Source organism: Myotis brandtii, unplaced genomic scaffold, assembly GCF_000412655.1.
Source record: "Myotis brandtii unplaced genomic scaffold, ASM41265v1 scaffold293, whole genome shotgun sequence".
Taxonomy (NCBI): Eukaryota; Metazoa; Chordata; class Mammalia; order Chiroptera; family Vespertilionidae; genus Myotis; species Myotis brandtii.
The window spans coordinates 829779-856932 of record NW_005361201.1 but is presented as its reverse complement, the minus strand read 5'-3'; the positions used below and the strand labels follow the sequence as shown (position 1 = coordinate 856932).

Here is a 27154-nt window from a genome sequence, read left to right as displayed (position 1 = left end):
TTCTTAGTTAGAGAGCCCTTCCCCTGCTCCCCCAGGGAATTATGCCCTTCTCCTGAGCTCCCCTGCACTCTTATATACCTCAGTTAGAGGAATATAATGGCATCAGTTGCATCATTATTTTCTATATTACTAAGACATTCTTAAAAATGCTACCAATTATAATTAAAATATGCATCCAATTTTCAAAGATGTTAAAATGTTAAAAAAAAAGTGTATGTTAGAAAAGAAAAATGACCCCTGCACTCTTATATACCTCAGTTAGAGGAATATAATGGCATCAGTTGCATCATTATTTTCTATATTACTAAGACATTCTTAAAAATGCTACCAATTATAATTAAAATATGCATCCAATTTTCAAAGATGTTAAAATGTTAAAAAAAAAAGTGTATGTTAGAAATGAGAAATGTGATGTTTTCCTATCTTCCCCCTTCTCCGCAACCCTCTTCAAGGGGAAGATGCGACTTTGTGTTCCAACACCAAACCTTCTTCCTTTTTCCACAGAGCAGCAGGTGATATATTGATTGATTGACTGAGGATCCTGATAATATTGTTAAAACCAAGAATAAAGAATGGACAAGTCATGTAATTCTATTGGCCTCGGTTTATTCATCCATAAAATGGGAGCTATATTTTCTTCCCAGTGTTATTATGAGCATTAAATGAAACAATGTAAGTGAAAATGGTCTATAAACTATTAAGGAAGTGTGAAACACAGGAATGAATGGATACTGGGGAGCGAGAAAGGAAGAGGCCTGGGAATGAGAAAATGACAAAAAATGCTATAGAACATAGAAATAGGGAGATCAAGAAAGGGTCCTCGGAGAGGGGTGGGTGGACACACAGAGGGTTACAAGAGGAATGAGGAGGATACTTGAGAGTCTTGGGAGAAGTTAAGACTTGATCATGTTGGAAAATTCTAGAAGAAAAGATGGGTGATGCACACAGTGAAGAGTAAGAGCTGGATACAACTTTGTGGGGAAGGAGTCATTGCCCTGGGCTTGGGAGGAGGGCCTGTGGACACTGCAATTTAAGGAGGAGAGATTTGAGGAGTGAGTCAGAGGCCTCTATCACCAGACCTCATCAAGCGAAAACCATGGTGGAAGATAAGATCGTCTCTAAGATCACCAGCTGAGTCTTTTTTTCCAACAGCCATAGGGTCTGGCAAGGAGCAGGGCTACTGGTAATAAAAATGCTAAGTGGACTAGCCAGTTTCTTTCTGATTACATGCTCTTTCTTTTAAAAACCAAGAAAATGCCTTTGCATTTTAAAATAAAGAGATCTACTTTAGTTTGCCCTGGAGAATGTGGCAAAACCAAAGCCAATTTAAGACAGTCACATAGTGGATGAAGGAAGCGGGCCAGGACATGGATGTATTAGTAAAAAGAAAATGAGTGTGATCCATGCATTTCAAAAGAATGGCAAGCTCACATTTAAATGACTGAATTTCCATTTATTTCAAAACTTTGTTTGATTGCCACCCATGATTCTATTCATGGGCATTTATATCTTCTATCCAATAAAAACCAAAACCTGACCCCATGAAGACTGCCAGTGAGAAAGTGTTTCTGCAAAGCTCAGGAAGAAACCACATTTGCTCTGAGGAACCAGAGGACTGTGTTTTGCTGGGGAACGGAAGGACCGACTTTGTGTCGTGAACGCAACTATGAAAATACGGTCTGAGGCTGTTGCGAGCCTGGTTCAGAGCCACAACGGCCTTCTCATCCAGCACCGTCTCACATTCCCGGGAAAACAAACACAAGTGGTATAAAAACACCCGAGAAGGTGGCTCTGAGTAGTTTGTCCTAGAAAAACAAACATAGCTTGGCCTGTGGGAGAGATGGCAGACAATAAAACACCCTGGTGGTGTGTGGTAAGGCTAAATATTTACTTTAAAACAATACTGGATTCACTGGCCTTTCGAGGAGCAACACACACTTTTAGAATAATAGTAATGTCAGGGCTCTCACGCTGACTCCTCTGAAACAGAGAGCAGAGTCCCAGTGGCCCAAAGCAAGGTCCCGTGGAGCATGAGGTCATTGGAAGAGTGAACCCAAGTTCATTATAAGTAAACTAGAGGCCTGGTGCACGAATTCGTGCACGGGTGGGGTCCGGCCAGCCCCACCCCCGATCAGGGTGGGGGTAGGGATCGGGGGTGGGGCCGGCCCAGGGGGCCCTGGGTGGTTGGTGGGCCGGCCCTGTCCCCTGGTCGAACTCCCAGTTGAGGGGACAATTTGCATATTACCCTTTTATTATATAGGATTACTATTTTTTTGATGATTAATGGTCAATAATTGACAGCTATAATTCTTACCTAAGGGAGCAGTTCTGAACTTAGGAGGGGGGCTGCTGTTAAATCTCACATATTTGGATTATACCAGGAGATCCTGGCTTACTGGGTCGGAGGTCGGTTCTGGATTCAAATGGTGACCCACATAAAGAGTCCACCCTCAGAAAAAGACCTCTGCTGTTTTCCTGAATAGGATCTAAGCCTCAAAACCCAGATCTCACATCAATTTCTGAAGTTCTTTTGATAGCATTACTGATGGTAGATAAGGTAAAAAAGATAAAGAAGGATTACAAAACACACAGTGGCCTCATATGTTAGGGTTTTGAAAGAAAATCAAAGATTTCTAGAAATGTCAGAGAGCTAAAAAAAATGAGCATGAGTGACCACAATCACCAAATACTGGGCTTGTAATCAAGGCCCAGCACTGTGTGAGGCACCACGTGCAGACTTTAAAGAGAAATGGTTTCCTTGAGCAGCCTCAGGCTCGAGCCAGGAATTACCTGGGCTAAAACTCCAGTAAATATTAATTCTGGGTACTGACTCAGCTTCTTGGTCCAAGGAAGACAACCTTTTGAAATTACTTTTTACTTAACGGCATGCCATGGGGTCATGCAGGTTGCTTTCTGACCGGCGTGTACACATGTATTTGTAGTCTCAGGCTGGGCTGTGCATTCCTGGGTAGGAAGCCTGGCCCCAGCGGCATCGCAGTACCTTCCAAACCTCAGGCTCTGTCTTCTGAGCTTCAGCCCTGCAGCAGGAGTCCTGTACAGACTGGTCTGATGGGGTAGGAGATCTCTGTGTCTTCTCTAACTCCCATAATTCTATAACCCCATACAGGGAAGTTTTCTAGGAGCAAACCTGACCACCTCACAGCTCTGCTTAGAACTCACTGAGAAGGCTCCACTAACAGCTGAGAGCCTTTGTGATGTGCCCTGACCATTGCCTTTCATTGATGCCTCCTTCCTTCCCCCCTTTTCCTCCCCTCCACCTGCCTCTTCCCCCTATCCAAGCCATAGATTCTAATTACACAAAACAACTTATATAATCTCCAAATGCACCAAGATCTTTCACCTTGGGCTTTTGCACAAATTATTCTTTCAGCATAATGGTTAGTATGCTGTCCTCCCCATGTACCCTCCCCTATACAGTATCCATCAGATGTCACCTCCTCCAGGAAGCTTTCCCAGATCTCCTCCCCCACAGAGAATGCGTTAGGTGCTTCTCCCACATATTCCCACAACCTTTTCTCTTTATCTCAATCATAACACTTATCATGTCATAGCAAAATTGTTTTGTCTTTCTGCTGTACCAGACAAAGAACACTGAAATGACAGTGACTTGCTTGCTTTGCTGTTGAACCCACAGTGCCTGGGGCATAGTTGGCACTTAAACAATTGCTGAATTGAATGCCGGTTGGCAGTGCCCCCTGAACACGTAATTGTGTATATTATAATTGCAGAGCAGTCAGCTATTTACTTGGGAGCCTTAGATCCCTCCACCTTTTTTTCCTTAGATGAGAATTTTCAGAAAGAGGAAGGGAAGAAAAATGAACATTTCTGACCACTTTAATATATCCCAGGTACTGGTCACAGGACAACCCTGAGAGGTATTATCATCACCCATCATTCAGACAGCAAATACAAGCTCAGAGGGTAAAGAATTTTCCCAAAGCACAGAGCCTGCAAGTGTCAGCGCCGACATTCACACCCATGATGCTAAAGCCTGCGTCCTATTTATTACACCACACTGGTTCCATGGTGCTCCGGGGCAGGAGGCCTTGAGGTAATGCTCAGAAGGGGGCAGGGGCCACCTCCCCTCCCGATGGCTGCTGCCCTGTGTCTATACTCACATTTGCTGTCAGCTGGGTGGTCAAAGCTGAAACCTTTTCCTGGGAGGCATCCAGCTCCCGCCGCAGTTTGCGAATCTAAAGGTGACAAGGGACAGGGTTACTTGCTTTGGGAGTCCATTTCCAGGTTGAGCTGGGTAAGATAATTGATGGCAGTGAAAGTGGGAATCCAACCAGCAAACTGTTCCTTACCTCTGACTGGCATTTTTCTTCTGGCTGTAAAGAAAACACAGGGAGATTAGAGGATCAAATCTAATCAGAGGAACAAAGAGCTGCGCAGTCCAGCCTGCGGGGACCGCATTTGGATGCGCCCAGCAGTCTGGAAGATTTATTCGTTTCTTTCCTGGGGTATTTTTGTGGCTAGACTGGTTCGATTAATTTGACTATCTGAAAAGGCCAAAAACAAACGGCATATTATTTTAAGAAATTAGGAAGAATTGGAACACCCCCATTGTTGTGAGGAGCCCCTGTCCCCATGTGGAGACAGTGACAGGGTCGGGGGCTCAGGACAGGGTGTGGTGAGAAGGGGATGAGCCAGGGCAGGGTTTGCCAGATTTAGCTAATAAAATATCGACAACCAGTTAAATTCTATTACTATTATTATTATTATTATTTCTATTTTTAGTTTAAGTATGCCTCATGTAATATTGGGACATACTTATACTAAAAAATTATTTGTTGTTCACCTGAATTTCAAATTTAACTGGGTGCTCTGTATTTTACCTGGCAAACCCCACCTGAGAGTAGGGAGGCCTGCACGTAAGTTAACTCTGTCCCAGTTCATCACTGCAGACAGGAAGACGCCTAGAGTTAAGGGAGGCCAGGAGCCCCTGTAAGCCAGCCTGTGGACATCCCAGATTATAAGGATAAATGTGACCTTCACCTTCCTGCGGCCCCACCTCGAGTTCCCCAGTTACCTATGACCCTGAGGAGTAAAGGTGAAGCCTGTGGGTCCTCTTACTGGCAGAACCTTCCATGCTGGGCCCCGTGTCTGAGGTGACACGGCTGTGCCAGTGGGAGAACAAAATGACCTCCTTCCTCCCGCCGGGGGACCCCGCTGCAGGCGGAACCTTTCTTTCCCTCCCGCTGGGTTCCCAAGGGGCTCACAAAAGAAGCTCCCCTACCCCTTCCTGCCCTTCTCACCACCCCCACTCACACGTCTCCAGGGGGAAGCAGGGACTTGGAAGCCAGGCAGGCGAGTGAAAATCACTAAGGATCCTATTTTGTCCTTGGGTCCTCCCTGTATGTCCTAATCCAAATTTATCAGTGATAAACCCATTATTTTTTTTAAAAACAGCATCTGACTCTGGTTCCTACTTCTCTATTCAGAATACAAATGGGGAGTATTCATTAAACCCCGAAGACCCCACACCCATCAGCTGGGGCAGGTTCCTGTCGGTCTCCCTTCAGTCCCTGCTCCCCACTGCCCTCACCCTTGACCCTACCCAAGAGCCCCCGCCCTCCCGGCTGGCTCCTACAACAGTAACTAATTTTTAGGCACCAGACTGTCTAATCCTTACAGTAACTCCATAAAGTAGGTTAGTCTGTATTCCCTCTGGGGCTCAGATAGGTTTGGTATCCTGCCTACGTCACACAGCTGGACCAACTCCTCATCTTAGAAACACTTTCAGGAGAAGGTCTGGAGATGTCCTCAGGGTCCACTTTTTCCTCCCAGATAATATTTCTTTATCCTTCTTTGTCTGTCTGCCTATCCATCCATTCCCCATCCTCCTGCCTAATGAATATTTATTGATTTCCTATATGTACCAGGCACTGTTTAAGAACCTAGGTTAACAGCTGTGAGTGAACATGACCAAGTCCCCTACCTCATGTTACTTACATTCTGGTACTAATAACTAGCATTTACTCATTAGTGCCACATGTCAGCAACTGTTCCAAGTACTTTATATTCAATATTCATTTAACCCTCATAGCAACCGTTGGAGTAGGTAATAATACTGTCACCTCCTGTTTGGCAGATGAGGAAAATTAGGCACAAAGAGGTTAAATAATCTACCCATGGTCACAGCTGGTAAGTGGTAGAGCTGGGATTGGACCCAAGAGTTTCATAGTAGAACAAAGACTTAATGTTTGCACTGCCTGGCAGCTGGAAGGCCATCCCTAGGCTTTCCTAGTAGATGATGGCTTAAACAACCCTTCCCAACGTTACTATATAGAAAGCCTTTCAATTGAAAGCCAGGACTCTGTGGTGACACTTCAGACAAGACGATCAGCTGAAGAAAGAGGTACTTTGGAGTTGGAGGGGTGAGGTGGGTAGGAGCAGAAGAGAGTATCTCTAGTTCCTTCAAATCAAACCATGTCAACAACCACAGAAGTCTTTGCTTGCCATAGGCCTAAGAAAGAACAGTTAGGCCGTGGTCTCTTTAATTTGATTCTGAGGTGGCCTTTTACTTACAAGGGGCTATATATAGTTTGTCTTGCTCTGTAGCCCAAAAATCTAGCATTACCAAACATAGATTTATTAAACAAACAAACAAACAAAAGCCAGCACATTTGTCCTCCATAGAATTAAGGGCTAAAGAATTGTCAATTCTCAATTAAGAAAATATTTTTTCCCTATAGGAATTCCCAAATATTTATGTGCATGGCTATAAAAAGTAAGCACCACAGAACAGAACCAATCTACACTTGGCTTAGATTACATTTGGCTTCGGTCACTAACACTCTCATTGATGGTGAACATGTATGAGTGCTTACTCTGTGCTCTGTGCATTGTATTTATTGCTTTACATGCATTTTCTTATTTTATGGAAGCCTATTTTTTGAACACCTATTGGGCACCAGGAATAAAAACAGAAAAATTTCTTGTCCTCAAGGAATTTATATTGTAGCAAAATATAATCTTCAGAACAGTTAATCCTCATTACAACTCTAGAAAGTAGGGACAGTTCTTCTTTCTATTTTACAGATAAAGAAACTGAGGCAGGTAGATTAATACACTGTTCAAGGCCTTTTCAAATTCTACCAGCAGGTGGCCAAGGCTTCTCACACATTCTAACTCGTCACCACGCACAGCACAATGCCACTAACAAAGCAGCCGATTCCTGATTTATTGATTGGTACGTTATAGTCAATAGCTGTTTGTGAGTTTCAAATCTTGTTCCCTAATTAATTGGTTCCCTTATAATGGAAATACTCTCTCCAGGAAAAATGCTGACATTTTATCCTTGACATATTTGATAAAGGAACCCCAGCTCGTATGATCATAGCTACACAGCATGGATTTATACTCACTGTTGAATAAATGGACGATGTGCTGGAAACCAAGGAGAGTGAGGATCCATGAACTATTTAAAAAAAGAAAAGAAAAGATGAATTACATAGCTGGCTGCATGAAACCAAAAAAGTGGGGAGGGAAGGAGAAACTGAGCATCATAGGGCACTACCAGGCTCAGAGCAACTTGATCTCACCTTGACCCAACCTTTCCTGGTTGGGCTACAGGTCAGCATCAAATAAGGATTAGTTTGTTAGGAGACTCAGTCAATTTTCTGTTACCACATTTTTTCTACAACCTTCTAAATACTTTTGCCCCCTGACTATCAAAATAATACATGATTACTTAATGAAAATTTTCAAGGACAGAGAAGTGCTAAAAAACAAATCCACTAGAGTAACCAGCATGGTTCATAATTCTATTAGCCAGGGGCAACCTGTTATGATTCCTTTCTTTTTCTCATGTATTCATTTAGGGTTGAGATTGTGGTGCTTGTGTAGTTTATACCCTGCTAGCACCTGCCACTTGTATTTGCAGAAGAGGAGCTGATTATGGCCATAGTGAAACCATTCTAGAAGAATACTTGCTTACAAACATATGTCTAGAAAACACAATCCAGTGAAATATAGATTCTGTGTTCGATTTCTATCATGTCCACCATGCCACTTGTATTTGCAGAAGAGGAGCTGATTATGGCCATAGTAAAACCATTTTGGAAGAATACTTGCTTACAAACATGTCTAGAAAACACAACCCAGTGAAATATAGATTCTGTGCTCGATTTCTATCATGTCTACCCAGGGACAAGCAAGTGGTGTCGTCTTTTCCGTTTCTGACTGACACTTTTTGATGTAGGACCATCCTCATACCCTCTTAGCACCCTGCCTGCCCTCAGCCAAGGGGAGACATCCTCGTAACCGCTTTCATGACATTTTAAAGCCTGGTCTTTTCTAGGACAAGGCATTCTGGCTGACTTCTCTGGTGGGAAACCAGATTCTTTAATGACATTTTCTTGGTACTCTCTCCACAACTTGTTTGAAAGAGAGAACTAGGCATGTGGCGACATCTCGGACCTTTTCAATGGGCGGAGCTTTCCTGGCCACGGTGGAATGCCTCTGCCACACAGCGCCATCGCCTTCGGTCTGAGAGTGGGAGGCTCGGGAGTAACTTTCCACGTGCGCTCAGCGGCTTTCACGTACCACCCAAGGATTGAACTCAACTTGAATCAGCAGGTGCAGAAGCTACCTGCCCACAAGATACCTGAGGAACAGCTCAGTATGCACTCAGGTGCATCCTCCAAGTGGTTCGGACACTGAGTCCTGCACGTGGCTCTCAGCATGCCCGGGAGAGTGCTTGGCCTCCTCAGAGGCTCTGCCCATACCTTCCCTTTGTTCAGGATGTACCTCATTTCTATCTGTCCAAACCTTCAGGATCAGCGCAAACCCCTTCTCCATGAAGACTTTCCTTATTGCTCTGACTGCCACCTGGATGGGCCCTCTCCTTCTGAACCCACAATGCTCTGGGCTTGCCCTACCTGCCCCCTTCTCTCTTAGCAGGTGCCTTCACACTGAGGTTGCCCCTGCACCATCACTCACAGCCACCTTCCTTAGAGTTCTAGATCTTTGCCTCCGTTCTCCCTCCATCCAGGACTCATCTGACTCATACCCCATAAAAAATCAGTTAAGGTGTTAACGGCCAATAATGGCTTTCAGCGTTAATACGTCCACACATTAACAGAAGTTTCTCATGTCCCAACCTAGGGACCTAATTGTTCCAGAGGGTAACCTACTTCAGCCCCACGACACAAGCAGTAGCAGCAGTAGCAGCAGTGTTCTCCCTCCATCCAGGACTCATCTGACTCATACCCCATAAAAAATCAGTTAAGGTGTTAACGGCCAATAATGGCTTTCAGCGTTAATACGTCCACACATTAACAGAAGTTTCTCATGTCCCAACCTAGGGACCTAATTGTTCCAGAGGGTAACCTACTTCAGCCCCACGACACAAGCAGCAGCAGCAGCAGCAGCAGCAGCGGGAGATTATACTGGAGGCCACGCTGGGGGCAGAGATGCAGGTAACATAACCCCTTAATCACACCTTTCAGTCACACTGCCCCACCAGACACCTGCTCCAGAAGCCTGCACAGGGCTGCTGAATGGCCTCTGGCTGCTGGAAAATGGAAGTTTTCCTCTTATATTTCTCCACCTCATGGACTCGCTGACAGCCTGCAGCCCTATCACCATGGAAGCTGGGGCCACAGGCAGAGAAGAGCGCATCTGGCAGGGTTCAGGCGGAGGTACTTACTTTCCTCTGTAATTAACCCCTCTCACTTGGTCAGAAGCAACAGCAAAGCTGTGGTCGAGAGAAAGACTTTTGCCTTCCAGAGTCAACCACAAACTGAATGTGGCTGCCCTGAGCCACTGCAGCTGGCCCTCCTCTAAGTGAACTGAGCCAACAAGTCGGAGCCCACATTGTGCGGCTTGGATACTCTGGGACAAAAGGCCTGTGAAAGTCACAAAGCTGAAACGGCAAAAGCAGGCCATGCATTTCCTCTCTCAACTTGTACCGCCAACATTTTAAAGTTACAAGGAATCTGAGGTCATCTCTGCCATTGTGCAATCTGAAACTGAGAGAGACTGTCAACTGCTCAAGGGCACACAGCATTCAGGGACAGGATCTGCTTGCATTGCCCTTAAGTGACCTGTTGTTTTTTTTCCACTCCAAAGACATCCATTTTCAAAATGCCTCCCGCCTCTCCCTAAGTGTATGCTATTAAAGTTGACTTTATATGTGCACAATGCGTCTGATGGAAATGAATTTACCTGAAATAACTTTGAAAGACTGTATGTGAACCATACCTATATCTAATCCACAGGGTTATCATACCCACTTCCTTCAAAATGAATGATGGTTAGTAAATCCCACAAAATCATTGCACAAGTACTTGTGCTAATTCTTCCTAAATTTCTTTCCTGCTTTCTGGCGTGTGATATACCTACTGACACTCTTATAATGAGGTTCTAAAGTGAGATGTGAATTTTTTTCCAACTGTTTCTGCAACACTGTTAAAAATTCAAAAGAGGGGAAAAAAGTCTCTCCCCAGTGGAATTAAAAATGTAATTGCACTCAGGTGAAATCTAAAAATAAAAATAAATGAATAAACAAAAGAAAAAACATAGATATAGAGAACAAACTGATGGTTGCCAGGGGAAAGGGAGATTGGGGGGCTTACGGGGTTAAGATGTACTAGTACGAATTGGCAACGGAATGTGACCTACAACATGGGGAATATAGTCAATAATATTGTAATTGGGGGGGACACTTTGTAAGTTATATAAATGTCTAACCACTATGCGGTACACCTGAAACTAATATTAAATGCCAACAAATTAAAAATAAATTCTAAAAAAGAGATATAAAGAAAAAAACACCATCTAATTGTACAAGTCTTATTTTGTTGTTGTTTTTTAACAACTGTGGAAGAGATAAAATCAATCTGATGCCAAATTTCCCCAAAGACGAAAGTGCTATGTGTTTAAAGTACATCAACAGCAGTTTCTAACTCTTCCTCACAACTTTGATTTTCCCCTCTGCATTCAGTTCCACGTCACCATGAATCATGGGATTTACAAAAGTCTAGACACTGCTCGTGGGCAAGCACCCGTTGTCAATGCCACTTTGCCATGCAGATGTTCCACAGTTGTGCTGTCTGACTCCAGATGGAATAAATAAAAGCGATCTGATGAGGATGCCGTAATGGTCCTGGACCTTTATGAGGCGAAGTGTGCTTGTTTGGACAAGTTTCGGTGCTGCACACGCGTTCACTCAGGTACACACACGGCAGAGAAGATGAATACAGCACAGGACACACTCCACCTGCAAGTCGTCATCAGGAGGGCTGGGGATGCTCCGTGGCCATGTGTGGCCAGCACACCCACTATAACAGGAGTTTAAGACAAACTGCCTACTCTACACCTTACGGTCAACATATCCCCCAGTCTTGCTGCTCTGAGTGGTTACAGCACTCATTTCTAGCTCTTAAAATCCAGCGAAACCCTCTCAACCCCCCATTCTCTGTTCCAGTAGGTTCCCATGTATGATTTACAGACTTGCACCTGCTCAATGAATGTCCCTGGATGCAACCGATACATAAATGAGGGTGGATACATAAATGAGGGGGGAGAGAATTAAGTTGCTAAAGGGATTAACAGGGGGCAACTGCTCTGTAACTAAACTCTTTAAAATTTTTGTAAAAAAGTACCCCAGGCAAAGCAGAAGCCAACATCTTGCATTTCTCTCTTGACCTGTTTAGGGATTTCTGAAACAATCACAGGTTTGTTTGAGCTTTCCTACCAAGAGGATGCTGGGCACATATCCCCACTCTCATGGAACTGGGAGCAGAGGGAAGTGCCTATGGCTCTCCTCCCACGTTCTATTCTGTCACTGACAAGACAAAAAAGGGCACAACCAGAGAGACATAGCCCTCAGCTGGGGCTGGACTGCCAGCTGCCAGGGCACTGGTGTGGAAGCCGAGTCTACAGGCTGTGACGTGCAAGAACATCATTGGGTTAACATTTGTGTATATCATCTCATTAATCTCATAATTCTGTGGGCTGAGTACTATTAGTACTCCCAAGTTATCAGTGAAAAAACAGAGGCAAAGAGAGGTGAAGTAATTGCCCAAGATCATACACCTAATAAATAGTGAAACTGGAATTCAACCCCTGGTATCTTACTACACACTCTTAACCATTCATTAGTCAGTGAGTCCTGCCTCCAGTGTCCGACCAGTTCACCCTGGGGAAGCATTGGGGGGAGTGGGTGATGTCCCCCCAAAGCATTTTGACTGCTGTTTCCCTAACTCACACCTTGAGTGAAGGAACAAAGGGAAAGAAATAGGAATCGCTGGCAAAGTTGCCCACAGTATTTTAATCTTAAAATTCTGATTTAAATGATTTTAAGATAAAAATCTAATCCAAAATATTCCCATTTAGCAAGCAAACAATGAAAAAGGCATCACTGAATGCAATAAACTTGAACCACTGATGCCTGAATAACAAAGCAGAGAATTCTTGAGAGCAGCAGAGAGGCATGGCTGCCCGGAGCCCCCTAAAGTCATAAGGGTCGTTCGACCGCCAAAGGGGTTGCGACCCACAGGTTGAGAACCACTGTCATAAGGGGCCATCAGCACTGGGAAACAAACTCTCCAGGAATGCACTCCTCCAAGATGGGGAACCAGTGGCTGAACCTCAAGATGAGGGTGCATGCCAAGAAGCTATGGCCCATGTCCAAGAACGAGAAACCTAGAGCAAAACTCAGTCAGCTCTAAGGTTCACAGTGATTTTTTAGTAGCATCTTCCCTTGAGTCCTGAGAGGTCAATTAAGAGTCAGACCCTACTATTCAGTTCTCCAGCCCTCACCCCCCAAGTAAGTGGGAGAGTTGGAAGCACTCACAGGTGGACTCTCAGGCCAACGAAATGAACTTGACATAGAGGAGAATTAACTATACACCCCCTAACCTGGGAGACAGACGGCCAGTCTCCTTGCTTACCTTCTTCAAACCCGTCCCGGAAGGAGCCCGAGCGGCTCATGGTTCTGCTCTTCTCATCCAGGGACATGGAGCTATTCCGGAAGCGGCTGTCGGTGTACGGGTCATACTGCCCATCGGCATTGGAGAGGCTGTGGGTCCTCAGCATGGTCGGGTTGGACAAGCTCATCTGGGTGACAGTGGTGGGACTCGCTGGAACAAAAGGAATGGAATCAAAAGGTTGGGAATTCATGTCTTTGTTCAAATCCTGGACGGGGATGAAGAGGAGACTGCTCATTATCAGCCATATCCGTCCCCGCCAACTTCTCTCTCTTGTCTATTTTCTAAAAGGTGGTCACATCAGCATTTGAGTTACACACCGAGAGCTAAAAATAAGGGAGGGGAGGTGGGTCAGTTCCAAAGCAGGGCTCTGGGCCTCAGCTTTCCAACTTGGCACGTTCAGACAGGCTCGTGTCACCTTCCAGGCATGAGCTAATTACTCCCTGGGCTCATCTGGAACAATTCTCTCCAAAGCCCAAAGCCCGAAATAGCCCCAGCGGGCTTTTGATCAGATGGGAAGCGTTTGTGCATGACAAGAAACTCCTGCCTCAAAGAGTTACGGCTGGGAAAGAACAATATGAACACGGGTCTCGTCGCCTCGGATGGGGAACACTGACTAAGGGAGCCTCAAGAGCTTCGGTGCAGAGGCGGCACATTTACCTTAGCCGAAGCCAGCTTTCTTATTAAAATCCAGTCATTTTAGTAACGTCCAATATTTCAGAAGTATCCCTTTAGTTAACTGAGAATGCAGAGTGAAATCAGACTTGATTCCAAGCCACACCTGCCCTTAAAGACTGAGTTTATTGCTCACAATAGTACTCAGGAAAGGCAGGGTGGCCTCTCAAAGGAAGGTCCCTCCTCCCTCCCATCAGCCTTCCAAGGCTCAGCTCCCATCCTGCCACCTTCATGCGACCTTCCCTGTAATTCCCGCCAGGACTGACCTTTCCTCTTCCTAACTGTGAGTGATACTTGCTACCTGATCATATTCCGTTTCTACATGGTTTCCTACAAACAGAATCCCCTGACTAGTCAGCAGGGACCGTGTCACACATTCTTTTCCTTTCCCCACTGTGCCCGTCAAAGCATCATGTCAGGAGTGGGCACTTCCAAGAATACTTGTTCAATCAAAACATGATTTTTATCTCTAGCTTAAGAAAGCATGAGGATGACCAAACATGGGACATGTTCTTTTGTTTTTTTAAATATATATTTTTATTGATTTCAGAGAGGAAGGGAGGGAAATAGAAACATCAATGATGAGAGAGAATCATTGATCGGCTGCCTCCTACACGTGCCACACTGGGGATCGAGCCCACAACCCGGGCATGTGCCCTTGACCAGAATCAAACATGGGACCCATCAGTCCGCAGGCCGACGCTCTATCCACCGAGCCAAACTGGCTAGGGCTACAACCTACTTCTTTAGGTCTTAGAAATAGGGTACATTTTTCTCAAAAATGGGATGGTTAGCTCCAACTCTATCAACCACAGAAAGACTATTACTGATTAGAGTATCAGAAACTTTTCCATTTCCTCTAGTTCCTTTGCTGTCAATCTCCTGTAATCAAACTGCATTTCGGAGGGCTGGCCAGCTCCCGAGCGGGAGGAGACCACACGTCTATGACCAACAGCTCTCTTCCAAGCACAAGCTGACCTCTGCCCCAGGGAGCCGATCAACACAGCTAATGACAAGCGGCTACTCACCAAGCTGAGAGAAGTTGAACCTCGTTCCGGAGGGAGAAGTGACGCTGGAGCCGGAGGAGAAAGGGGAATTGGCAGCCGTGTCTTGCAGGCCTCCTGCAGAGTGGGACCGTAACCATTCTTTTGCGTCTTCTTGTGTGCGGAGCTGGGAGGTGGGGGTGTACCTGGACAGACGGAAATCAGGCTGGATTAACTATGAACGACGCTTAGAGATAATGAACTCCGGGGAGCTGACGAGGAACACACATCCAAAGTTGATGTTTAAAAAGTCCGATCACTATATATCCCGAAACCTACCAAGTTTTTTGCTACTTGGCCGCCTTTAGGGAAAATTGCAATTCCTGTCAGTTTGGAGGGAACACATAAAGGGAGCAAGACCGGTGAACGCTCAGAAGAGCCGTCACGGGGCGTATCTGTAACATGTTGATTCACGACAGTGTCATGTCCAAGCCCCTACCCTGACGGCACCGAAGCAACCAAACAAGCTGCGGTTCGAGCTTGGAGGATTTTAGTTAGAGAGCTCAGGGCATCAGCCTTCTAGAGCACACACAGGCGGCCATGAATCATGGCACGTCAGAAACCAGACACAAAAAAGTGTGAGGACAGTGATGCCACTGCAATCTAGCATCAACACGTCTTCACAAAAGGATCCCAAGTCGTTGGGTTTCACACAGGGGAGGGGCTGCAGAAGTCCCGCAGTCCCCCTCCTCATTGACATTTTTGGTAATAGTTTATCAAATGTCTCCAAAGGGCTGAGTGCCTTCACAGACATGATCTAAAATCACAGAATTTCGCCCTAACCGGTTTGGCTCAGTGGATAGAGCGTCAGCCTGCGGACTGAGGGGTCCCAGGTTCGATTCCTGTCAAGGGCATGTACCTTGGTTGCGGGCCCATCCCCAGTAGGGGGTGTGCAGGAGGCAGCTGATCGATGTTTCTCTCTCATCGATGTTTCTAACTCTCTATCCCTCTCCCTTCCTCTCTGTAAAAAATCAATAAAAATATATTTAAAAAAAATAAAATCACAAAATTTCTAAATCACTCAAGTAGCCACAGAAACCTTAGATTTACAAACAGATTGCCATGAGGTAGCTACTGATTAAGTCAACCTCGGGATTCTTTTGGCTTACGAGAGGAGTTGTAGGTGTGCTGGGGTTGGATGTGTGTGAATGGAGGGAGGGAGCTAGAAAGGGAAAGTCAGAGTGAGAGGGAATATAAAATGTGTCTTCCTTCATGTTTTCACTCTAGTTGATGGACATGTAACTTTCTAGGTCCCATCAGTTGCTTGTAGACAGCCTGCCACATATCCCTATTCTAATTTTTTTAAAAAAACACAAATTTTAGAAAGCCAGAGCTACATAATTTTCATAGGATAGGTCTGCTCCAGAAAGAAATATATCCAGCATTTTGAAATGTCAATATTTAGAGAGGTTAGCGTCCTCTGGGGGCAACAGTGGGGCATCAAATCCAACTCATATTAAAAGTGGCCGAAATGGAAGCATCTAGCATGGTTGCCAACAATCCGCCCTGCCCAGCATGATGCACACTGTTAGGTACAAAAGGCCTTGCCAGCTCCCCTTTCTCAGGCCACACTGGTGAACCCCCTCCCACAGGACGTCTGCTGGGGGATTTTCCAATACTGTGATTTTTAGATTCCTAGAATTGGCTTTACTCGGAGCTCCTATAGAAAGGAAGCATTGATACCTACCTCACATTACTGTTCAAAATGCTCTCAGCCTTACGAGCTACAGGTTATCAACTACAGACAGACATGACAGTGTTGAAACATTTCATCTCACGTTCCATTTTTTTGCAAAAGCACGTAATGCTCAGTGCAGGGTGAAGCTGATGCTACAAAGAAGGAGGCATTTAGAGAGCAGGAGAAATGACAGCTGCAACCACGAGATGTTTAGACCACGCGGCAGGCGTCAGAACTGAAGTTCCTCCGATTGGCAGAGTGAAGTAGATGGTGGGAGCCATGGTGACTTATAGCATCTTGTTTTATCAGGACTAGCATCCAACTGAGCCCAAGCCATGACTTACAATGAAGGAGAGGACATTACTTCCTCATAGACTTCTTCTTTTCACCAAAAGCTGATCATACCGATGTCTTGTTGGGCACCGGAAAATGACGCGAATTTTGATTATTATTCAGATGAGTGCAAAGTATACGTCCTTAGTAATTTTCTATGGGCTGAAAGCTAAATATTTTTAAGCTTGAGGGTGATATTTCCTTCCTCCTTGGCTCGTGTCCTGGCTAACAAATCAACATGCTACAAGTCAAGTCCTTTGTCTCAGAAGGCAGCCTGTGAACTGCATGGTCATGGTGACATGCTCAACGATTAGACCCCCCGGCCCCGGAAACAGCAGGAACTGCTCTTCTGGGCTTCACAGGGATGTTGTTCATGACACGGTTTCACCACATTAAGCCCCCCAAAAGCACAGCCTCTGCTCAAGCAAATAAACCAACGAATGGACAGATGAGAATGAGAGGGTGTGAGGGCAGCGTTCATCCAAGGTCTGACTGCGGTGGCCAAAGCGGGGACCCCAGCCCAGCCCGAACCCCCACCAGCCAAGCCCCAAAGCCACACCACATGGCATGGATGCAAGGAGGAAACAGATACCTGAGTCCTTTCTTAGGCAAAGTGTTCCTATCAAGGTGCGGGTCACTGTAGGAAAGTTAAAACAAAAATGAGAACTTCAGAGAAGCACAGAAAAAGCAGGCGGTGTGAGGAGGGAAAGGCTGAGACGGGGCTGACGAGATCTGGGGAAAGAGACTCACTTCACCAGAGGCGCTCCCTTCTCCACTGGCCATGCAGCACCTCCACGGGAAACCAAAGAAGCCCAGCCCTGGCCTGCGCTGGCCCAGTGCATACCTTACCCCCGGAGGCCTAGGCACTCAACCCCACAGGTTCAAAGCCACACTCGGGGGCTGCCGCACCTTGAAGCAGAGCCCGTGCCTTCCGCCGCCCCGTCGCCCATCTCTGCACCATCACTACTGCTTCTCGGAGAGAGAGATGCCAGCTTCTCTGTGCCCCTAACTCGGGGCCACGCCCAGTGCCACCGGCAGTGACTTCAGTGAGAGAAGGGACTTGTAGGAGGGTTTCAAGAGGCCTGCCGTCTGCATATTTGGAATTCACTCATGAATTCCGGGTCCCTCTCCGTTCCTGCAGTCCTTATTGGACATAGCTAGGAGCTGAGCCCTGGGCCCGAGTCGGGGCGTGTTACAACTTGCTGGCTGATAAAGTCAAGGCATTCAGATTTCCAAAGAACCAGGGTTTAAAGGCATGGTCTGTGAGTCTGACAACAACAAAGTTTTTGCTGTTGATGGGGTGAAGAGGGTTTTCATTAATTTTTTTTTTTTTCTAGCACGAAACAACATCTGTTTGTTATGTTTGGCTAAGCCATGCCTCCCCCACAAATTTCAGGTCAATATCCATCTCTGAGGCCCACCCACAGGGCAGCTGGGGGCAAACAAGCCACTTCATTTATAAAGTCTCAACGCGCCACAGATTCTTTTTCATTATCGTTACAGGAAATGGGCACGGGGAACACAGCAGCCTGCAAAACAGACGGAGCCAAACTGCAGCAAAGGACTTGGAAAGGGAGAAGAGCCAGCTGCGTGGGGAGCAGGGGGAGCGAGGGGAGCGAGGGGGTGGGAGACAAAGGTGAGGGCCAAGGGGGGGGAAGCAGGAGCATGCCACAGGAAGGCTGAGATGCAAGTGAGAGCTTCTGCCGCCCCAGTTCAAGTGCAGGTTTGCGGTTCCTTCCCTAGCTGGGAAGGGAGGGGCCAGCCCAGCCCGCCTCTCGGGGCTTCAGTGGACAGCGGAACAGACCCTCACTGGCATGTCTGGGGGTCACGTACTACACCGGAGCCACGAGCACAAGCGGAAGCCTCAGGCCAACAGCCTCACACAAAACGTTTGGCTTAACACAGAGGGGCAGAGGAACCTGGAGGCTCGGTGGGGTCCCGGGCCTACGATGTCATTACCTGTCCTGTTTCCTGGGCAAAGTACTTCTGCAGAACTTAGGGCTAGCGGCAGGGGAGGAGAGAGGGCTAGAAGTCCAGGCAGGTAGAAAACAAGAGAAGGAACATTAGATCGGAAGAAAGGGGAGGAGTCGTTATATACAGTGATTTTTCTCATACCCAGGGAGACAATGGACATACCACCATGGCAGCGGGACCCGCAGCTCTGGGGTGCTTCTGGTTTCCTGATCTCCTCTCACTGGCCAGCAGCCCCTCAGTAGGAGGGTGTCTGCCATGAGGACCGCGAAATCGAGCCCACTGCCTAAAGAACATCCTGCCACACCCCCCGGGGCTGCAGCCGGCCACCCACTCTGCCTACACAATTACAGCGGGAGGAAAAAGAACAAACAGAATAAGATGGAAGGATTTCAAAGGTGGAATGCCATTTCGGATGGATGCATTAAATCTGCCCCCACGAGACTTCCAGTAGCTCCAAACACTGAGAATAACCACAATGAAAAAGATAACAGGAAGCAGAGCCGAGTTTCATTCTACCCCAAACTGGCTTTCCTACAGGAAGACATCGGTGATAAGAAAGAGGGCCGTCTCCCAGGCAAAGGGGACTTGCCACTTGGGATTCCTGACATAATCCTTTGCCTCCTGAAAGGGTGTCTTTCTGAGAGATACAGGCAGCCAGACGCACACCACCAACCTTTCGGACAGTGTGGTCTTCACACTGTTGGTTCGCACAAAGGGAGCCAGGGAGTCGTCCTTAGAGGAGGCGAGGAGGCCCGAGGAGGAGTTGTGGCTCGGCCCCCCTCCACTGCTGAGGGAGATGTCGATGGACTCACAGCTGGTGTGCAGGCTGCTGACGGACTGGAAGCCCTTGCTAACTGCTGAGGAGCTGTTGGCGTTGGTGCCCCAGGTGAGGCTGTTGGAGGGGCCTGAGTGGGCTGAGCTGGGGCTGGAGGCTAGCGGAGACTGGTTGATGTCCACATTCTTACTGTAGAGAGGACTGCTGCTCCCGCTGCTCAGGGCGCCGCTGCCCGAGGGGGACTCTAAGTTACCTGGCTGGGTCAAGGTGGCATGAGGATTGGAGAGGACCACCGCGTTTTTCATGTTTTCAGCTGTGGCCATGGGCACTTGCTTGCTAGGCTTCCCACCAAAGAGTCTGTGAAGAGACAAAGGGTTGTTTGGGTTGAACACCCAGAGCCAAGGGGCTGTGAGCTATTAGAGTCGGGGGCACAGGGACAGGAGCCTGGGAGTCCCTGGGGGAGGGCACCGTCGTTTCTACTGAAATGGCTCCAGGCAGGCCACTGGGCTCGGTGCATCACACAAGTCTAGCCTCCAGTTCTACGCTGCAGCTGAGACCCTGGGGAACAGTTTTCTACAGGACTATGCATGCTCATCCAAGATCTCGCTTCCCTTTCTTTCCAAGAGTAGCTAGAAAACTGCCCTGGCCCGGGAAACATCTAGAAGGAAAAGAGCTGCCTTCATCATCTTTGCATCCATGACCCCAGGGCAGTTTAACTCCGGGGATTTGGCCGATTAGATCTCTAAGCACAGCATGCAGAGTCAAGAACCTGAGTCTAGATCTGGATGGGGCCCGGGGAAAGCATCTTCACAGGCAAGCCCCGCCTGTAAGATGTGCTCTGAGGGCCGGAGTGCTAGCACCACAGAAACCTTGCCGAGTTCACAGGGCGCTAGACCAGACTCTCAGTGTGAACTGTGTCTCTGTGACAGACACATAGAAATGCCATTCCATGTCACCCCCCTGCTGGTGACCAAAACAGTGCTGTTAGAACACAGGCAACGGCACACACGTCTCCCTCTTCCATTGGCAGAGGGATACCTGGTAGAGGGGCAGAGTTGCTTTAAGTCAGGGGGACGGTACACGCTCCAGTAACGCAAGTAATTTCATCCACTCAAACTCTGCCTTTCCCCAAGCTCCTCAGTGCGGTGAGTTTGATCTCTGTTTTCTCCAAACAGTTCTTACAATTCTCAATTATTGTGAAAACAAACAACCGACAGACCATATAACCAGTCCTCACTACAATATCTGGTGACAGATGAGAAACACTTTGGCCTGGTGACCATCGGAGAGTGAAATATCTGACTGCACAATTGTGGCTTTAGGATGCTTACACACTTCCAGCAATGGGGACCTCATTATGTCAAGGCGTAGCTCATCCCAGGGTCAAGCACTTCCAACGAGAAAACCAAAATAGAATCCATCTTCATGTTTGCTCATTGCTCCTGACCCTGCTCTGTGTAACTACACAGAAGGCCACGTTTTCCTTGAAGAGCGTTATCACACTCCACCTAAGGCCTACCTTCTCCAAACCAAGGCACAATGAGAGCACTGAGAGCGCCTTCAGGAGTTAGTAAACAATGAAACTGCCAGGCATTGGCTGAAAGGTGTTCTGTGTTGAACCTAAGAAGCTGCTGCATTTTCAAGCATTCTATTACACTTGCCTAAGGGTCTAGTAAAATGCCTTTGTAGTCACTAAAGGAAATCTATAATACCAAAGAGCGAATATTACATAGAATACTTGAGGCAAGAAGCAGAGAAAAATTTCATTTACAAGGCAATCTGTTAAAAGAACAAAGAGCAGCCCAATAGGACCTTCCCCTGAAAAAAAAAAGTAATCATTACTGAAATTCTAATAATCAAGTCTAGACAAAGAACTGAGCTGCCTCATTATACCTTTCATGTGGAATGCTGCTTCTGAAGTCTCTTCAAACATTCCAATCCATCCCCAAATATGTACATGTGCACATAATTTTTGTTTTTTTCACTGCTCGGTTTTCTGTCCTTGAGACTTACTCTTTCCTATGACAAGAAATTCCCTGGGAGGTAGAATAAGCCCTGTCCTATGCATATGCAGTGTGAGGATGATCCAGTGGACATGGATATTATGATGAGATACTATGAACAGGCAACAACCGCACACATTTAAAAGTTTAAGAAAAAACAGGGAATCATATTTTCATGTAAAAATTTCCATCCAGGGTGGAAATGTGAGAAAATGTCTTATTCCTATTACCTTAAAAGGCAATAGGAAACCAATTTCTCCTTTTTAGAAACACTTCTGCTTTAAGAGGCTTTTAAATTTTATTTTAAGGAAACTAAAATTTCAGAGACTAATGCGGAATTATACATGCAGTTATAAATAAGTATGCGGAGAATATTGGACTGTTTGAGTGAAGGATCTGGCCAAGACCACTGTCTAGCATAATGATGAGGAATCTCAGCCACAGAATTAACAAGACAAGAACTTTCTCCTTCCCTGAGCTACCCATCCAGATCTGGATGGTAGCTAACTTTTATTGAGTACTTACTAGGGGCCAGTATTGCTACACAAGATTAATCTCCACAAGAACTCTCAGGTGGGTGTCGGTACCCCCATTTTACAGATGAGAAAACTGAGGCATAACTGCTAAGAAAGCTTACGTGGTGGCTAATTAAGGTGAATCCAAGATGTGAACCCAGGATGACTGATTGCAGAGGCTTATGATTTTCAACCTAACATGGAAAAATAATTGACTGCAAAGCTGCTGGAAGCATCTGACCAAACAACTTTATCCTAGGACTGATAAAGTGGAGAAAACAGAGGCTGCTTTAACTGAGAAACAGGAAATTATGAAACCAGGACACCATTCCATATATTACAGTTCTGCTCAGGGTCACTTTCCCACCTACCTGCGGAGCGTGGGAGAGGCCACGTCAGGGTACTTGGCGCCCGGCTGGAGAGTGGCCTGAGCCGCACTAGACACAGGCTGGGCTGCCGGGTTCACCTTCACTGAGTTACAGGAAGCCACACTCTCGTTGTCGGATGAGATGCCTTTCTCTTTGTCCGTCTGGTTGACCAGACCCGGCAGAGAGCTGCCCAGGGCCGTTTTGCAAGGCTCCCTCAGCTTGGGCACCGGCAGGCCTGCGGACTTGCTGCTGATGTTGGAATCGATGCTGCTGGTACTAGACCTGTTCCCAGCCCCATTGCGGCTGGTGGACTTACTGGGCCGCGGCAAACTCCGGTACTGCAAGTTTGTCCGGGAGCTGAGGGACAGGTACCCGTCGTCCTGGTTCTGAGCCCCGTCCATGCTCGTCTTCCGGCCAGTGGACCGACCCACAAGGGCCGATGACTTTGGGATTTTGCCCAGGGTGGCTGACCTGCTGGTGACGGTGGCCCCGCTGGCTGTGATCATGGCCAGACCGGCGGCCGAGCCACTCTGCTTCTTGAACCCAAAGCTGTTGGCATTGGCAGTGGGCGTCCTGGCGCTGCCGGGGAGGGGCTTTTTGGATTCGTCCCCACTGCTGCGGCCGGCATCGGACGGGGAGCGCTTCACCTGGGAGGCTTTGGGAGAGAGCCTTCCTTTCTCGGACACCTTCGCATCGTCGGTTTTTCCTGGGAGAGAAATCGGCAAAGTTAACCTGCAAACCGAGAAGCCAGCTCATCAGCTCAGCCTGTTTAAAATCCTCCCCTTCTTCAAAGAACCGGCTCACTTTCCCCTTGGGGAGAGCAGCGCCTTGGGAGGCAGAAGACAGCTTTTTAGAAAGACAATCTAGTCTACCACTGTCACTGGGAGCCTTTTAGGAGATGTCAGCAATTCTACTCACTTGCAAAGCATCTGAATTTACCCAGAGCAAAGCCCAGCCATCCAATCACCGCTGTGTCTGGGGAAGAGACCCTGACTTTTACTGAACTTTCTCCCTCTGTCCATTAAAACGATGTTCCTAACACTTCCAGGAGGCACCCTTGACTTCCTGCAAAAACACTTCCCCTGTTTACACACACCCTTCAGTCATGGACAATATCAACTCCACATACCAACAGTTTATAAACACTTGACCGTGTGCCCTTGAGGGTTAGCTCCTGACCAGCACACGGTCACACTCATTCACTGCGGCCTCAGCCATGAAACCATCTGCAGACTTAAGCCCTCACACTCACATATTTCCATCTGGAAAGAGGAAGAGCTGTGAACCTGTTTGAAAGAGGATTATTAGCAGAGTCTACACCAGTGATGGCGAACCTATGACACGCGAACTCATTTTTTTGGTTGATTGGTTGATTTTTCTTTGTTAAATGGCATTTAAATATATAAAATAAATATCAAAAATATGTCTTTGTTTTACTATGGTTGCAAATATCAAAAAATTTCTCTATGTGACACAGCACCAGAGTTAAGTTAGGGTTTTTCAAAATGCTGACACGCCGAGTTCAAAAGGTTCGCCATCACTGGTACACCCTGAGAACAAATACCTGAGCATTTACAGGGACTTAAAACCACACACACAATTCCTTGCTAGAGTGACTGCGGTTTTGGTTTTCAAACTGACACCTGTGGATGCAAGACAGCGTCTGCCTCTCACTCACCGGTTCCCGGCGTCTTGAGCGTGCCCGCCGGGGCAGCCGGCTTCGTCCTCGGCATGGTGATGCCCACCTGAGCGGTCATGCCTCGCCGCCACGAGCCCGTCTGGGAGATGACGGGGTTCTTCTTGCCCGACGTGCTTTTGTCAGACTCATCAGACACGTCCGAGGGATTCCGCCGCCACTTGGACCCCGGCTCCATCTTTATGCCGCTGTCTGACCCTCCGTCGGACTTCTTGACATCATCGCCCGACCAGAGGGAGTTCCTCTCCACCTGCGAGTGCTTCTCCGCGTCGGTCTGTGGGTGAGACTCCGAGTTAGTCCCTCCCAAACCCCAGGTTAGAGAGGCCCTCACCACAGAGCAGAAATGCCAATACACAGGACGAATTAAGGGGAGAATAGTAACCCCTTGAAAATGATCGGGCCTTGGTACTCTGGTTATCTTATTAGAAAGCCTGATTTTGGGGGTCCAAGGAAAGTAAAGAATATGAATGTCCTACAGGGATGTGAGGAAGGAGAGTACAAGGGGCCAGAAGAACACGAGGGAAAGAGCCCCACAGAGAGCCGTGAGCAGACGGAGATGTGGCGAGAATTCAGCCACCAACTCTGCCACTTGGCAACAGACCTCCGCTAACTCGGGCAGCCTGGTCTCTAGCCAGCATCCAGCCTCCTGGCTGTTTCCCTTTGTTCTGCCGGCTCCCTATCACTCCCCTGGCAGTGAGAGCTTTGAAGCTCGCGCAGCGCCTGCCTGACGCTCAGAGCCAGTGAGCTCCGAGCCAGTGAGCGAGCAGGCGAGGGTGGCTGCTACTTCTACAGGGAGGGAGAGGGCTGAGAGGAAACACATCTTCCAAAGCCATTCCCCCCAAGCTCACAGCCAGCGGTGCCTGCTCCTACCCCAGCTCCGTGTCTGTGCCCCATCGCCTTGCTCCTCCTGTGGGATTCTGCTCAGACCGGGGATATAATTCGCCAGCTTTCTTTGGAAGAGCCCTGACCTGCTGGCCATGGAACCCAGGAGGGGGCAGAAGTGTGATGTCAATGATTCACTGGGTGAAAAGGCAGGAGTTAACCAGATCGCCTTGGGGGCCTCCCTCAGGGTGGGGCCAGGCCAAGGAGATGCCGGTGGGAGAAGCCATGCAGAGAATGGGGACAGAGGTCAGCCACACTTTAGGGGGGGCCATACTAAGACAGAAGTCCCAGAGAGTGGGCACCATCAGCAAGGCAGGAAATCAAAATGATCACCTGGCCAGAATCTGGCCTAATGCCTGGGATCCAAGAGTACACGTTCCTCCACAAAATACACTGGCTGGGAGGGATAAAGTGTAAATACAGACGAGCAGCCCACGCTCAATCGTCTCTCTGTCACCACCACGGACTCCTCTCTCTCAACCCCTTCACCCCCTATGAATTCCACTCATCCACGACAGCCACGTGACGAGTACGTTCGGTCATTCCTCAGTACATACTGAGTTCCTGCTGCTGGGTACCAGGCACCAGAGACATGAGGAGGGCGAAAACCTCCCCACCTGTGGGGAGCCCGTCACCCCGCTGTGGCGAGGGACAGAGGGAGACTTCCCACCCTGAGCACAGAGCAGGAGCTCCCTGGAGGCTGGGTGAGGAAATGCGGGAACACAGGCCTTCCAAGCCACTGCGCCGCCTTGTAACAAAATGATGTCATCTGATCCTGGCGACTACCTGGTGCAATAGGGTAAGTAGGTAAGGAGTGCTGTCTTCATCTCAGTTTTACAGATGTGTGGAAACCAAAGCCACGCACGCCCTGTCCCCCCCGCACTCCTTCCTCGGAACAATTCCAGGATACCCATTCAACCAGGATCTCAGTGCCCGCTGCTTGCAGGCACCGCGCAGGGCCTGAGGATCTGTGGGTAAGACTGGTTCCACACTCCTGGAGTGTACAATCCAGCGAAAGAGGCAGAGATTGCACAAATAAACACAAGCAAATGACTAGTTGTGAATTATGAAGGCTGTTATAAGGATAAGGTGTCTGAGAGAGAAATACAGGCATTGTTGTAATTTAGATTATGAGAGCAGGGACAATGTTCAGGTAAGGCCTGTCTGAAGAAGTGCCCTAAAGAATGAAAAGAAACTTGCTAAGAGAAGAGTTTAGGGAAGAGCATGCCTGACAGAGGGAAGAGCATGAGCAAAGGCCCCGGGCATGAAAGTGTGGCTCTGGAAGCATTCACCTAAAATGTTTGCCTGGGGCCACTCCCTGCCAGGCAAGTTCTGAGGCACTGGGAATACTACAATGACCAAGATCAAGTAGAAATCATTGCTATCTTGTTCAGATACATTGTAACACTTTCCAATATATTCTAAGAGGTACCGAAAGCTTAGCATGTACCACATCCTGGGGTTCTGCATTCGTTCTTTTAATAGTCATTCCTATGCCTTATTTCCCCTAATAAAATTGTAGCAGTAATAGTAACAACACATTTTATTAAGCACGTACTGTGTGTTAGGCACTGGGCTAAGGTGCTTTACATGTGTCATTTAATTTAATCCTCACCAAAAATCTCTGAGGAAGTTACAGTTCGGTCTCAACTTGACATGAGGAAATTGAGGCACAGAGTGGAAACGTGTCCAAGATGACACAGTGAGGAAGTGGAGGTGCAAGGACTGATTCCACGGAGTCCACGTTTTATGCCTTTATGCCACGCTGCCTTCCTGGAGAATAAGCCCCAGGACACGAGGCATTTCTGCTTGCCCAGCGGCTCCTAACACCATCCCAGCACCCAGTGGATTCTCTTTCCATTCTGGCTCGCTGGTTGTTCCCCAGCCCCGACCCCTGAGAAGCTCCAGCCTAGCCTCTCGGGTGGGACCCCCAGAACCCCGATTCCGCCAGTGGCACAGAGAGTGCTCGTAGCCCTGGCTCAGGGCTGTGGCTAGAGTCCCCCTCTGTAAAGAACGACCACCCCATCACCACACCCTCACAACTCGGGCCTGGCGGCAGCCTCCCCCACGCTGCTCTGCACACTGGGCGTCTGCCTGGGACGCTGCTGCCTTCAAGTTCCTATCTGCTGAGCAAGCCCTCCCTGAGCCACACGTCAGACCGTCTGGTGGCTCCACTAGGAATCAAAAGGTGAAACGGTCCCAGCCTTTCTGTTCCCAAGGCTTCCAACACAAGCCAGCTGTATCCCCACCCTT

General features: G+C 47.7%; 1 protein-coding gene across 9 annotated transcripts in view; it reads right to left on the bottom strand.

The window, feature by feature from the left end:
• NAV2 (neuron navigator 2) overlaps positions 1-27154 on the bottom strand; it is a 365341-nt gene that overhangs the window by 32911 nt on the left and 305276 nt on the right. For 3 of the 9 annotated variants that reach the window (XM_005869395.2, XM_005869393.2, XM_005869394.2), the window contains 10 exons: positions 24002-24293; positions 22327-23029; positions 19336-19794; positions 18648-18713; positions 17281-17325; positions 14663-14823; positions 12924-13112; positions 7392-7444; positions 4329-4352; positions 4140-4214 (listed from right to left, as the gene is read on the bottom strand). In XM_005869395.2, the coding sequence (XP_005869457.1) occupies positions 4140-4214; positions 4329-4352; positions 7392-7444; positions 12924-13112; positions 14663-14823; positions 17281-17325; positions 18648-18713; positions 19336-19794; positions 22327-23029; positions 24002-24293 (2067 nt within the window). The remainder of the gene's footprint in view (positions 1-4139; positions 4215-4328; positions 4353-7391; positions 7445-12923; positions 13113-14662; positions 14824-17280; positions 17326-18647; positions 18714-19335; positions 19795-22326; positions 23030-24001; positions 24294-27154) is intronic. The other 6 variants (XM_005869398.2, XM_005869397.2, XM_014542231.1 and 3 more) reach the window with 4 other exon arrangements.